At 43.6% G+C, this 14,610-nt stretch overlaps 1 protein-coding gene across 3 annotated transcripts in view; it reads left to right on the top strand.

Annotated features, from left to right (window-relative positions):
• The window catches only part of Scfd2 (Sec1 family domain containing 2), a 326,927-nt gene that overhangs the window by 48,490 nt on the left and 263,827 nt on the right, over positions 1-14,610 (top strand). For all 3 annotated transcript variants that reach the window (NM_001286437.1, NM_001114660.2, NM_178672.7), the window contains exon 3: positions 976-1,103. In NM_001286437.1, coding sequence (NP_001273366.1) covers positions 976-1,103 — 128 coding nt within the window. The remainder of the gene's footprint in view (positions 1-975; positions 1,104-14,610) is intronic.

Below are 14,610 nucleotides of genomic sequence, written 5' to 3'. Positions count from 1 at the left end.
CAGGTCAGGACTTCCCTCTGGGAACATCCTCTCAGACATGGAGAAATGTGCTTTACTGATTTTTTATGTATTCCTCAGTCTGACAAGTTGGTAGCTAAGCTAGCCATCAGAGAAGCTGTAGTTTTGAGTTTAAAGATATGACTTCACATGTAAGAGTAGCTGATAAAGAGCTATTACTCTTTATTGAGTGCTTAGTGTTGGTGGGGCTTTTTAGGTGGAAGATGTCCTTAGGAAAGGACAAAGTCACCCTTGTTTCCTTTATATTGAGCTTTGAAAACGTTATTACAAATGCGTATACTTGGCTTTGTGGCCGCTGCCTTCCGGGAAGAACACTGTGCTCATTTATAACAGGGACACGACATGGCAGATGAGACAGAGAGCTACTGGGAAATGAACCCAGATGAGACCCTGCATAATGCAGTGCTTGGGCTGCTATCAACAGATGATTGTAAAGGCTTCCCTAAGGGCCATCCTTCCTGCTGAATGCCTGGAGTGGAATACTTCAGTGCCTGCCACCGAGTGCAAGCCCTCATTCTTACTCACCAGGAAGTCTGCTTGTTAGGAAGTACATTGACAATCTGTACAAGAATTCTCAGTGAGGATTTCTCTGTGCCTCTCACACAGTATGCTATGTCAAGTTGACACTATTGATATGTTGGTTTTAGCCTTACATTTAATTTTGGCTTTTCTGACATTCATGTTTCTTTAGCAATGAGTTGCATTGTTAACTACTTTCAAATGAAAAGTCTCCAAAAATATATCTAATACATAATTTTCTCATACTTTCATGGAACAATGTAGCCTTTCTTCTCCCCTTTATCCTGAGTTTGTTGTCCCCTTAATTCCTTAATATCCTGCCCATTAAATGAATTAGACACCCTGTATCAAGTTAATACTTCCCAGTGGCAATGATGGTATTAGTGCTCCTATTTCCCAGTAGGAATTTACTCTAAGCTGTATGTGTTTCCACTGCAGTGAGGCCTCAGCCAAGGCCCTGTGGGAAGCCTTACTGAACTCCAAGCACAAAGAGGCAGTGATGGAAGTTCGGAGACATCTAGTGGAAGCAGCCAGCAGAGAGAACCTGCCCATCAAGATGAGTATGGGTAAGCCCCTGCCTCTGCGGAGGCAGCCCAGAAATCCTGTTTTCAAAAGAAGCAAAGCTGCAGCTTTGATATTGCCCTGGTGTCTGTCTATTCATTCCGCTTCTTGCCTTCCTACCTTTCTGTCTTCTCTCTTTTGCCTGCTTCCTTTTTTAAAAAGTAAAGATGAAATTATCTTTAATCGTTTTTACAGTCCAGTCGTTATCCCCCTGCCCCCGTTCTGCCCTCCCACAGTTCCTCATCCCATTCCTCCTCCCCCATCTCTATGAGGTTGTCCCCAATGCCCACCCCCCCATTCTACCCCACCAGGTCTCCCTCCTCCCTGGAGCCTCGAGTCTTTCAAGGGTTAGGTGGTACTTCTCCCACTGAGGCAAGACCAGTTCTCTGTTGCATATGTGTCAGGGGCCTCATATCAGCTGGTGTACGCTGCCTGGTTGGTGGCTCAGTGTCTGAGAGATCTCAGGGGTCCAGGTTAGTAGAGACTGCTGTCTTCCTCTGGGGTTTCCCTCCTCCTCAGCTTCTTCCAGCCTTTCCCTAATTCAACCAGAGGGGTCCCCGGCTTCTGTCCATTGCTCGAGTGTAAGTGTTTGCATCTGAGTTTTTCAGCTGCTTGTTGGGCCTTTCAGAGGGCAGCCATGTTAGGCTCCTGTCTGTAAGCTCACCATAGCATCAGTAATAGTGTCAGGCCTTGGAGCCTCCCCTTGAGCTAGATCTCAATTTGGACTGGTCACTGAACCTCCTTTCCCTCAATCTCTTCTCCAGGGCCCAAGTGAAGATGCTTCAATCCCACTTTGGAAGGAGGGGAAAGCAATCACAGTGGGCAGAGGGAGGGAGGGTTCTGGGAGGGGAAAAGGGGAACATGACCAAGTATTAGAGGGACAGGACTGAAGCCCCGAGTGCCAGCAGAAAGAATGGAAACAGGCAACCTCGGGAGGTAGGAGATGGAGGGACCCTCTTGTACCAGAGACCTGGGAGGTGAGAGACACTCAGGACTCAAAGGGAGGGACCTTAGGTGAAATGCCCTACAGTGGGGAGAGGGAACTTGTAGAGCCCACCTCCAGTAGAAAGACAGGGCATCAAGTGGAAGGATGGGGTTGCCATCCCACAGTAAAAAACTGTGAACTGTCCTGTCCCTGCTTGCTTTTCTTCTTTCTCTTTATTGTTTTTAACATGTGTACTTGTGTGTGGTATGTATATATTTATGTGCATGCATGTTTGACTACATTAGCACCTGTATACATATATGTGCACGTACACATGAGGATCAAAGGTTGACATCATTGGGTATCTTACACCATCACTTACCATACTATTTATAAAGGCAGGTTGTGTAGGAATCCCTTATTTCTACTTCTTGAGCATGGTGATTACATGCCAGGCTTTTATGTGGGTGCTAGGGATGCAAAGTTCACTCTGTACGAGTCGTTTATCCAGTGGCCAGCATCCCGCCCCCTTCCCTTTTGACTGGCCTTGAACACAGCATCTTCCTTCCTTAGCTTCCCCAGTGCTGGGATAAAGCACCATGCTGGGCTCCTTGCCTCTTTCCACAATCCTCTGTGTGTGTTTAGTTTGGAGTTCCTTACTCCAGTACAGTGAAGCAAGAACTAATTCACATTGGGAATTAAGGGAGGGCAGAGTGCACAGAAGATCCGGCAATGATTTATACTGTGTTTTAGTGGCAAGCCTTATGATCTTATCTTAGAACATAAATCAAATTTTATATCTCAACAGTAGACTCTTTAAATATCAATAAACTTTACTTTTCTCAAGATCTCTGTCTTTGAAAAATAACCAAAGCCAGAAATTAAAAAAAAAAAAAGAAAATATCCAACAAAACATCATGAGTAACTCCACCAAGAATTCAAATTTAAATGTTTGACTTTTTTTTCTTATCAACTCCCACAACCCCCAAAAGATAAAATACTTTTCTTTATCCCCAAACTCCAGACAGGAGAGGTGGGGGATGAGGGGAAGAAACAGTGGATTGTTCAGGGTCAGTCCATGTTCGATGCCTGTGCCAAGTGCCATCTAGTCAGAGATAAGGCAGTGTGGTGACCCACTTCTGCTTACTGTCACCAGACCTCATTCCCACATACAGACCTAGAACCGTGAGAAGTTAGACAAAGAACTAGAAGTTTTCAGAACACTGAGACATCAGTATTGGAAAACTGCCTGTCGGTCAGCTTATCATCAAACAGTTCCGTACTGGTGGCTCACATGGTGGAGAGTTGGGATGCAGCAGCCAGGAAGAAATTACACTCCCCAGGACCCCCTGGCCTGTGTTGTAAAGTTTACTAAAGGATGAATTTTTCTGCCTTCAATCAAAGCTTCTGGTGTTTTTGAGGCATTAAACATCTTTTGATTCTAGAGCAAGCTAGCATTCTCCAGTATTTACATTTCTGAGTTGGGTTTCCTGCTGGAAACCTCAGATCATCAATATAAAACCCCGCAGCCCCTCCACGACCAACACCAATAGATATAAACTGTGTTCTCTTAAATGATAAAAGTAATTGCTGAAAAACTTCATTTTATCACTGTTTATCTAAATATCTGTCATCTTACTGAGAGTTTGTTATTAAATTGTCAGTTAAATAGATACATTCCAGAAAAGTGATTTTTAAAACACTGGAAAGGGAATTGTATTCTTCCCACTGACTTTCATACAAGGAAAAATATCTTCTAAAAGTAAGAAACAAGTAGACCCTAAGAAGTACGTTTGTTTCAACCCACAAAGGCCATAGACATTCCTATGGCAGGTTTCCCAGCATGCCTCTCTCCAGAGGTCCACTGTGCTGGCCTGCTCTCCGCTCCCCACAGAAGGGATCTACACTCTGGTGTTGGACTTGTGGCGGGAACACCCCTTTAGAACGCAAAGACATTACTGTCCTTTCAGCTTGATGCCTTGAGAGGGCGTGCATGCTTGAGACCTCTGCTGATTATTTTAGGGCTTCTTTTTTCTTTTTCTTTTTTAAATAAAAGAATCCCACTAACTGGGGGGCGTGGGGGGGTCGGCTTCCTCAGTCTTCATCCTTCTTAGCTGCATCTTCAGCTGCTGTGCGGGACATTATGTTTCTGTAGCTTTCCTCCCCAGACTGTGAAGGATACACAGTCAGTTATATTTGTGGGTGAGTCACACTTTGTGGCTTATTAGCCCAACCTGAATTTACTCAAAACTGGGGAAAGTATCTGTCCCCTAGAAGGTGAGCATGGCTTGGAGTAGCGTGGGAGGACTCCTTCCTGATCTTGGTCCTTATAGTCACTGGTTCCTTTAGATGGATGCAAGCTCTGTCTTTATCACATATATGTTTTCTTTTACTTTATTATAGAATTTTGTGATTAAGAGGAATGTGTGTGTGTGTCTGAAAGAGGGAGGGAGGGAGGGAAGGAGGGAGAAGAGAAGGAGGAGGAGGAGAATGGGGGAGCAAAGCTGAAATGAAGAATGAAGTGAATTGGCAAAGTGTATAAAAGGAGAGATTAAATACTAATTATGACCAACATACCATCTAATTACAGTTAAGAAACTGTGGAAAGTCTAGGCATGGCCTAGGGCCACATACACTGCTTAACTCCCACATTGCTTTTATGTTTTACTTGTTCCTAATTTGCGAAAAGGGCAAGAAAAATGAACTTTTATTGAGCAGCTGTTTACTTATAGACACTGCAATGGAATTTTTCCATAGTTTGTTTAATGCTCTCAATAATCATGTGAGTTTGTTATCCATTTTCTACACCCATTTCATAGACCAGGAAAACTGAGACCTAGGAAGCTTGAGGTTTTTTTTAGGATTTCTGTGGTATTAGTTATTGTTTCTCAGATTAGGGCTGGGACTCTGAGAGCAAACTTCTTTTCCATCTGGCTCTGTAGCAGGCTATGTAATAAGCAGTGCTGAGGGAGATGTGGGCTGGAGGGGAAAGAGGGTACTTGCTCCTTCTTGTCTGCTTCCCATGGGTGTGTGGACTGCTTGTCAGCAGTACTGCTTCCTCAGGGGTGGAACTAAGGGGCCATCTAAGTTTCACCCCGTACACCTTTATATTTTGTTTTCTCCACCGTGTTGTTGTCAACTACAACTTCCTATTGTTACTCCTATGATGCCCTTCCCTTCTTCTTTTAATTAGCCAGATTTCTGTGTTCAAATAGGTGTTATACTTTCTGTCTGCTGCAGTGCTTTTTGGCATTTCTAATGATGTGACCCTTTAATACAGTTCCTCTTGTTGTCTGACCCCCAGTCACGAAATTATTTTCATTGCTACTTCATGAATGTAATTTGGCTATATTTAGAATCATAATGTACATATCTGACATGCAGGATACTTGCTATGTGACCCTGTGAAAAGGTTGTTCAGTTCCCAATGGGGTTGCAGCCCACAGGTTGAAAACCTCTAATCTACTGGCTGGCCTGTGACACTCATAGAACGAGTAAGTGAAGATTCAAGGCTGGCCAGCTGACTTCCTTATCAAGTTTCTTGCTGAGAGAGGAGTCCAGACAGGGTGTCCACACTGCTATACATGACGCTATCATTGTATCATCCCCTTGCCCAAAATCCCCCAGGGGTCCACGTTCCTTCCTAGAGTTGCCCAGATCTAAAGCACGCTGTTTCTGGACAGCGTTATGCCTTTAAGCCCCGTGGGGTACCCATGTGTGGCCCTGCTTTCTCCTTTGCTCTCTGTTCCTCCTTCAAGACTTCTCAGAGCCAGGCTCTGCTGCTCTGTCCTAGTCCGTCCATTGCTGGTTCCTGGGCCGCTGCTTTCTCTCCTTGTCTTACCACGCATGCCCCTGGAGGCTGAGCATGACTGCCTTCATAGGCCTTCCTGCCCCTCACCCTCAGTCAGGTGCTAACTAGAGAGACGCGAGCAGGCTGGGCAGAGACTCAGTAGGCTTGTTGGCCTGGCTTCTTTCTTGTCTGTGCAGTTACCTGTGTTCCCTCCTTTTCTGTTGTTTATTAACACTTCAGTTTTTCTTAGCTTATGATCTTTAAAAATTACATCATTTTCCTGCCATAGCCTTGACCACTATATTTCTCACTTTCCAGCATACAGTCCCAAGCATGTGTGGACACAGTCTCAGGTCTTTGTGTCTTTGTAAAATCTGGGTGATTTTTCATGACCTGATATGTCTGTTGCTTTCTTTGCAGAGTTAACTTAAAATACCCGTCTCCCCCTCTCTTGGTTACTCTGGTTCAAACCACTAAGGAGCCACCAATCTTTTCTTAGTACTTGCTGCAGTGTATTGTGCATTAACCTAAAAGCTTAGCAGACAGTGTCTAAGTCACAGTCTTCACTGGCCATTTGAAGAACTCGGTACATGACAGGTAGCGTGGTGCTTGTTGATTCGGTGAATGGGTTGCCTGATGAGTGTGGGCGACAGAAAGAAGCAGTCAGCAGTTCTGCTTTAGCGTGCTGTGTGACTGTTATGTTTACAGATTTCCTTTCTGATGTTTTTGTTCCACTGTTGTCTCTGGGCATCCCTCACGTCTTCTGTGGAATTTTCCACTGTTGTCCTCATGCCGCTCTGCGTTTCCGATGCCTTTGTCTTTCTAATGGGTTCCTGCCTTCCTCTTACCTACACTTTGCTGCTCCGTTGATTTGTCATCATTGGTTATGCCTTGCAGATAGAGCTCAGTTAATGAGCTCTGCCAGCCTTAGGGTCTTAGCCTCTATCTTATTTCCACGTCACTCCAAACAAGACCACAGTTTTCCTGCAGCCCAGGACTCTGGGGTTGTAGATAAAACTAGCCCAGAGCTGGGCCAGGTTTATCTCGAACCTGGGGACTGGAGCTCAGGGCTTTGCTCTTGTGCTGTGAGTGCTTTACCTACTGAGCTAGCTCCGAGCCCTTCTCTATGCTTTCTAGATGCCCTGGTTCTCTCACCAAGGTTTCTAGAACTCATTCTTAGGCAGGTGGATTTCTGAGTTTGAGGCCAGGCTGGTCTACAAAGTGAGTTTCAGGACAGCCAGGGCTATACAGAGGAACCCTGTCTGGAAAAACCAAAAAAAAAAAAGTTTACTTCTCAGAATACCCTTTCTCCTTGCTGCCCGGCTCCTCCCGAGGTGCATGAAGGATGCTTCTGTTCCCCCACCTCACTGCCTCCTCGCTGAACAGTTCCTAAGGCTGAGATGTGGTCAAATGAGTAACACTTGCATCATGGCCATTCTGAAGTGAAGCTGACTACCTGCATATGTCCAAGCTGCTGTCTGGTTGGCATTAAAGCCTCAATACTAATTGGGTCACCACAACACTTGTGGCCACTGTCAGTTTTATGTCATTAGTACAAATACAGCACAGTAGCAGAACTTCAGCGTCATCAACATAGTTTTGACCATGCCTGAAAGTGTGTCAGGAACATGGGTTTGTGGGAACATCTATGAGAATTATATTGTGTAAAGATTGCCATATTTTATGAGATGTAAAATTGACATGATTCCTTAGATTGGTGGAGTCACTGTTAGATGTTAAAAAAGATACAGTCCTGACAAGTGAGCAAATCCCAAGTGGTTAGCCTGAAACACTTGAGCATATGAGCAAACAGGTGGACTTAGGAGGAAGGGTGGATGGAGAGAGTTTGTATATGTAACAACAGTAATTAAACCCATAGCCAAACGCTGGATAGAGCTTGGGGAGTCTTGTGGAAGAGTTGTGGGAAGGATTGAGGGACCGGAAGAGGACACGGACTCTACAGGAAGACCAATAGAGTCAATTACCCTGGACCCTTGGGGCTCCCAGAGACTGAACCACCAACCGAAGTGTGAGCATGTCCTGCACCTAGGCCCCTGCCCATATGTGGCAGATGTGCAGGTTAGTCTTCAGGGAGGTCCCCAACAACAGGAGAGGGAGCTACCAATTGTGAACTGAACTCTCATCTTCTGTAAGAGCAGTACGTGCTCTTAACTTCTGAACCAAATTACTTCCAAATTTTCTTTTGGGTTTATCTGTTGGCTTTTCAGGAGGAGTGTGGTGTTTAATTTCTGCATGTTTGTGAATTTGCTAAGATTCCTTCTGTTGTTGACTCTAACTCCACGCTGTTGTGGTTGGAAAGCATACACTGAACTATTCCAGTCTTGAACTCATTAAGACTTGTTTTGTGCTGTAATATTCTGCCCTCCTGAGAGAATGTTTCTTGCTAGAGTGTTCCTTGTATGATAAACACACAAATTTCACCCCTACTGAATGGATGGTTTCATACATACCCATTAGGTCTAACTGGACTAAATAGGGTATTGAAGTCTCCTATTATTAAACAAGAGCCTAATTATCTTTTTAAAGATTTCTTAATATTTGCTTTACCCATTTAATGTTTTGACAGATATTTCTACCTACATTTTAAAGACTGGTTACTTTATGTGTATGAGTATTTTGCCTGCATGTATGTGTACTACTGCATGTGCCTGATACCCATGGAGTGCAGAAGATGTGTACCCTGGAACTGCAGTTAGGATTGCTGTGAACCACCCTGTGGGTACTGGGAGCCAAACCCAAGTCCTGCAAAATCAAGTGCCCTCAACCACTGGGCCATCTCTCATCTCCTTGATGTATTTACACTACGTATAGTCACTTCTTGCAGCAGTCTTAGCGTGAATGCTGTTTTGTCTCATAAGGTATAGGCTATTCTTGTTTTCTGTTGTCCACTATGTGTATGGGCTCTTTATTCATCTTTTCATTTTAAGTCCATGTGTGTCTTTAAGTCTAATGGAGGCTCCCAGAGGCCACTTTAACTTCCTATTTAGGTCCCTCCTGGGTGAAGACTTGTTCCTTTCCCTTGGTTTTCTGCTTGTCCCTGGTTCACTACTCCTCGCTTGGTTTTTTGGTTTTGTTTTTGTTTTTTCTGCAGTGTAAAGCTCTAATTCCTGCCTTTCCTGTTTGTGCATCTGCTGCAGTCTTCTATTCTGTGGTTACCATGAGGCTCACAGAAGACATATTGTTGTAATAGACTATTTTAAGCTCATAACAGCTTGGATCACAAACAAATGCCTAGGCTTTTACCCCTTTTCCTAAATTTATATTTTCGTGTTTACAATCATCTCATTTTTTTGTATATTCCTTTAACTTACTATAGCTGCAGTTGTTTTCTTGAAAATTGTAACTTTTGGCATTCAAACTAGAGACATAAGAGGCTTCCACACTGCTGTTGCACTGTTGCAGAATCAAGTGTTCTGAATTTGACAATGTATTCATCTCTGCTAATGAGTTTTATAGTTTTGGGGACTTTCCTGATAGTAATTACCATTATTTCCTTTCTGAATGAAGGCTTTCCTTAAGCAAATCCTAATGAAACCTGGGGTTGCAGCAGAATTTTGCCTAGTGTGGGTGAAACCCTAAGTTCAGTCCTCAGCACTGTATAAAACTTGGCTTGGTGGTACATGCTTGTAACCTCAGCCTTCAGGGGTAGAGCCGGGAGGATCAGAAGTTCATGTAGAAAAGTCACTCTGACTTAAAAAAAAATCCTGTAAGACAGATCAATTTGGAAAGTGGATCAGAATTGCCATGAATTTGAGACCAGCCTGAGCTACATAGTAAGTTCTAAACCTGCCCGGGCTATGTAAGGAGTGAGGAGGCCCTGTCTCAGTCAGACAAACGAGATTCATGAGCTACATCTGGTGGTGATGAATTTCCTAAATTTGCTTGTCTGGGAAATAGCTTATTTCTCCATTTCTGAGGTAAAGCTTTGCTGGGCATTATAGTGTCAGGTGGCAGAGCCTCCCTTCCCCATTTCTCACTGGCCGACTCTCCAACAGTCCACCTCCACTCCTCGCTGCCCTCTCCTTCAAGAGAGCTTCTTCTCCTGTCAAGGTCTCCTTTAATCATTTATGCACACACATGCATGCAATCCTGCACACACGTGCGCGCGCACGCGCCCACACACACGTTTAAACTGAGACTCCACATCTGGAAGCATTTCAGTTAATACAATGCCCTTTTGTTCCATCCATTTACCTGCCGGAGCAGTGCTTTTCTTTAAAGCCAAATTAGCCTCCATTGTATGTTTACACATTTTCTTTCTCCATCTTCCGTTGGTAGATATGTAGGCTTGGTTCCATTTCTTAGCTATTGGAAATACTGCAGCAGAAAGAGTGGACATGCTAGGATCTCTGTGGCCTGCTGACTTACCGTTCTGTGGATGTGCACCCAGGAGTGGAATAGCTAGATCATATGGCAGCTCTATTTTAATGTTCAATTATTTTATTTATTTATTGTGTGTGTGCATATGTGTGTATGAGTGTGTGTGAGTGAGGGCTCATGTGGAGGTCACAGGACACACATGTACATCAGTTCCTGCCTTCTGCCTTATTGAGGCAGAGTCTGTCTTGCTACTTCTGCACAGTGTACATCAGGCTATCTGACCAGACAGCTTCTGTCCTCGGTACCCTGGCTTTGCCTCCTGTCTGTCACTGCAGCTGGCCTTTTGTAGGTTCAGGTGATGACGTTGGTGTGATGTGCTGATTTCCTCTCACTTTGCTGGCTTTTCTGTCCAGGTTGTTGTGTCGTCCTCTTCTATCCATGGCCTGCCTTAGGCTGATTTGCTTGACTGTGCTCTCTTTGAGGTTCCTGATTATTTTTACTAGTAAACTCCACAATCTTCATACAGCATTTTATCCATTTTAGTGTCTATGAATTCAGTATCTGGATAATTATGTTCTTTTAAAGAAATTGTGTTGCCCACCCTTTTCATACTTCTTATGTTTTGTGGTGCAATGTGCACATCTGTTTAATATATTCCTAGAGTCACTTAGTGAAGACTAAAAACTGTTTTAACAGCAACAGCACAATGTATCAGATAAAAAAGTACTACAAAAACTGATTAAAGCACACTAGTATATCACCAATCACTATTAACCAGACACTGGGAAAACTAATGTAGAATTTTCTGTGAGGTTAAAACTCATTTAGGAAAGCCGGGCGTGGTGGTGCACGCCTTTAATCCCACCACTCGGGAGGCAGAGGCAAGTGGATTTCTGAGTTCGAGGCCAGCCTGGTCTACAAAGTGAGTTCCAGAACAGTCAGGGCTATACAGAAAAACCCTGTCTCGAAAAACCAAAAAAAAAAAAAAAAAAAAAAAAACAAAAAACAAACAAACAAAAAAAAAACCCAAAACTCATTTAGGGTGAATGTGGAAGTAATACATGTATGAGGTGAAAAATAAAAGGAAGCATGGCAAAAGGAAACTATGGGGGAAGCAAGATTCTATAAATGAAAAGGAGAAGAGAAGTATGGAGGAAGAAAATGAGCTAGAGGTCAGAAGAGCAGAAAACAAAACAAACTCCAATCATGAGTCAGTGTGAATGCAAATACAGAGTGAGCAGGAGAGATAGATGGCTCATCATTACAGCACCTGCTGTTCCTACAGGGGACCTGGGTCTCATTCCCAGCACACACGATGGTTCCTAACCATCTGTTCCTCCGGTCCCAGGGACCTTCTGCCCTCTATTGACCTCATTTGAAATCAGGCTCGCACATGGTATACATACATAGATACACACATACATACATACAGGCAAAATGTACATTTAAAATAAAATTTAAAAACAGAAAAGCAAAAATCCAAACCCAAATTAGGTAAATGTATAAAGGTGAATAAAAAAGAAAATGCAAGTTTTAAATGTAAAGAAACAATAGCAACAATAAAAACAACCAGTAAGATAAAGCGCAAACCAGTAAGAAAATACAGTTGGATACAAAATGCCCGGAAGAGGATAGGGATGCCAGTGAACGTAGGGGAGGGGAAAGAAAGACAACAGTTTCCCAGTGAAAACAGTGAGTAAATAAAATGCCAGAACTATCCAGAGGAGAGGCTTGTGGCTGGGGCATAGCCATGCAGGGCTGGGACTGAGGGCTCCCCAGGGCTCTGTGTTTTGTAATGGTTTCAGTGCCAGGGACAGGTCTTCATAGATGAACTCAGGCACCAAGAAACTAAAATGCAGAGGGTAGGGGCTGGGGAGTGCCTCTGTGAGGTTTGTTGCCACAGGGCCTGGTGGCCTATGGTATAAGCCTGTATGGTCCAGGATGGCACAGTCTGGGAGATGAAAAGATGCTGTGGTTACTGGCCTCCATCAGGTCCTCTAGCAGGAACACACCCTAGAAATAACCCTTGTTCAAGATGACACAGCACGTAGCATCATGTTCCACTGTGTGGCAAGACACACCATGAGCTCCTTTGCTGAGTCAGACAAGGTGAATTTCACCATAGTCAGCTCAAGGCTGCTCCCTAAGCTGAGGCCAGGACCTGTGCCCTGAGTGACTCTAGAGAACGCAGTAAGGGTATCTGCCGCAGTGGTCAGCCACTGGAGGCCTGTAGGACTTCATTTCAGAAGAAGTTCCTCCTGAGGTTTCTGTTTTTAAGATTTATTTTAGTTTTGGTGTGGGTGCTGGGAACTATTGCCAAAGCAGTAGGCTCTCTTAACTGCTGGTCTATTCCTCCAGCCCACCTTCCTGGTTTTCTTTCTTTCCCTTCCTTCCCATCCCCTCTCTTCCCCTTCCCTCTCCTTTCCTTCCATCTCTTCTCCTCTCCTCCCTTCCCCTCCCATCCCTCTCTTTTGTTTTTTAATCAGAGCAGGGACAACAGAATCAAGACATTTCCTTTTGGTCTATGTGTTCATGCAGACTTTGTGCTGTAGCATCTTCAGAGCTCTCCTTCACTTTCCTTCTTCTAAATGTAGTTGTCTATTTACTGGAGAGGTCCTTTGTCTGGAGGTGGAAGGTGACATGGATGCTAGGCACCTGAAGATGGCCTTCTTGCTTATTCAAAGCGATTCTGAATTAGAGAACTTGGGGCTAGAGTTTAAAAAACAAACAAACTAAGAGCATGATATGGCAAAAGGCTCATGGCTCCTAAGTGGGAGTTTCTTTATTCAGAGATTCTTTTAAGAGCAGATGTTCTTTGATTAGAGTGGACCCACCAAGGGAATGTTCCATTGGCACATTCCTGGTATTCTTTCCCTGGTTAGGGAAGTATCATTCTTGCTCTCTACTGAGGCAGTGCTAGCCCTGGGAATGCTGGAGGTTCATAGAAAGGCAAGCCATAACTGTTTCTTGTGGTTTTATATTTCACCCTTTTGTGGAACTTTGGTGAGAGCTGTTTATTTTCTCTCTGGGCCCTGCGATTCTGTGGTGGTTTTACTTTATTCCAGACCAGCCTCAGAAAAGGTCCTCTGGCAGATTTCTTTGGATCTGTTGAATTGATTCCCTTCATAGAACTAAGTGCTATTTTCATATTAGTTTCTTTTCTGCTGTGACACAGGGCTAAAAAAGTGTGTGTAACCAGAACACACACTATTAAAGCCTACCTCTCAAGCCTTCTAGAGTATTTTATGGTGTTATAAAGTGGACATCAGTTCACAGCTGTGCTTTCTCTAAGCTTCATTGTATAGATGGCTGGATATACTGCCCTCCATCCCTGTGAGGGAAGATTTATATGGTCTTCCCCCTCTCTCTGTCTCTCCCTTTAATAATTTGTTTCTGTGTCTAATAGTCATCACCGTCAGGAAATGTTTTTCTCATGTGTGGCTTAAATCTCCCCATCTGCACCTCAACCATATTTCTTTACCCTTGACCTCAGTTGAGGTGGGACGCAGGAGTTACTATTGCTCCTCAATTTCTGTGGCTGTTGAAAGACAGAGCTTTACCTATTGTACAATCAATGGTAGTAATAAAGTCAGATTTCCCAGAGAAAAATAAACATCTGTCCATTATACATGAAACAGACATTACTTTGTTTCAGAATCATGAAAGTAAGAAAGAGATACTCATGCAAGCTTATGGGAAGTTCAGATGGCTGCATATATAAAATAAAGCATTAGTATTATTCCCATCCCCCTAACTTTACCATCTGCTTCTCAAAGGAATGTGTGAACGAGGCAATATAACTACAGTATACAATTGAGCTTTGCTATGAATAGTTATATAGTTTATATTGATGTAAGCAGTATTGATTGATTTTAAACATTCAGATGTAACCTATGGAAAAAGAATGTGATACTAAAGCTATGCTTATAGGATGAAATATAAGTACCGATAAATCTTGACCAGGCAAAAACAAAGGGACAGATGATTTTTTATTTTATTTTATTTTATTTATTAGGTATTTTCCTCATTTACATTTTCAGTGCTATCCCAAAGGTCCCCCATACCCACCCCCCCAATCCCCTACCCACCCACTCCCCCTTTTTGGCCCTGGCGTTCCCCTGTACTGGGGCATATAAAGTTTGCAAGTCCAATGGGCCTCTCTTTGCAGTGATGGCCGACTAGGCCATCTTTAAAGGCTGAAAGGCAGAAAGATAAGGAGTAGAAAGAAGGCAGAAGGACGTAGTGTCTTTTTAGAACTTGAACAATGTGATTCTTGTTGAAGATGGCAACAAATGAGACTGCTTCACATACAGTACAAGTCGGATGAGCCAGACAGGGTGCTGAGTGCTTTTGTCCTTTGTAAACTACATCATGGTCTCTTCTGGCTGCTTCCCATCATTCTGTGGGGCCCCTTGAGAAAACCCTGGATTCAGGGTAGGCATTCAGCCTTTTATGC

Source organism: Mus musculus, chromosome 5, assembly GCF_000001635.26.
Source record: "Mus musculus strain C57BL/6J chromosome 5, GRCm38.p6 C57BL/6J".
Taxonomy (NCBI): domain Eukaryota; kingdom Metazoa; phylum Chordata; class Mammalia; order Rodentia; family Muridae; genus Mus; species Mus musculus.
This window is presented reverse-complemented; position numbering and strand designations above follow the sequence as displayed.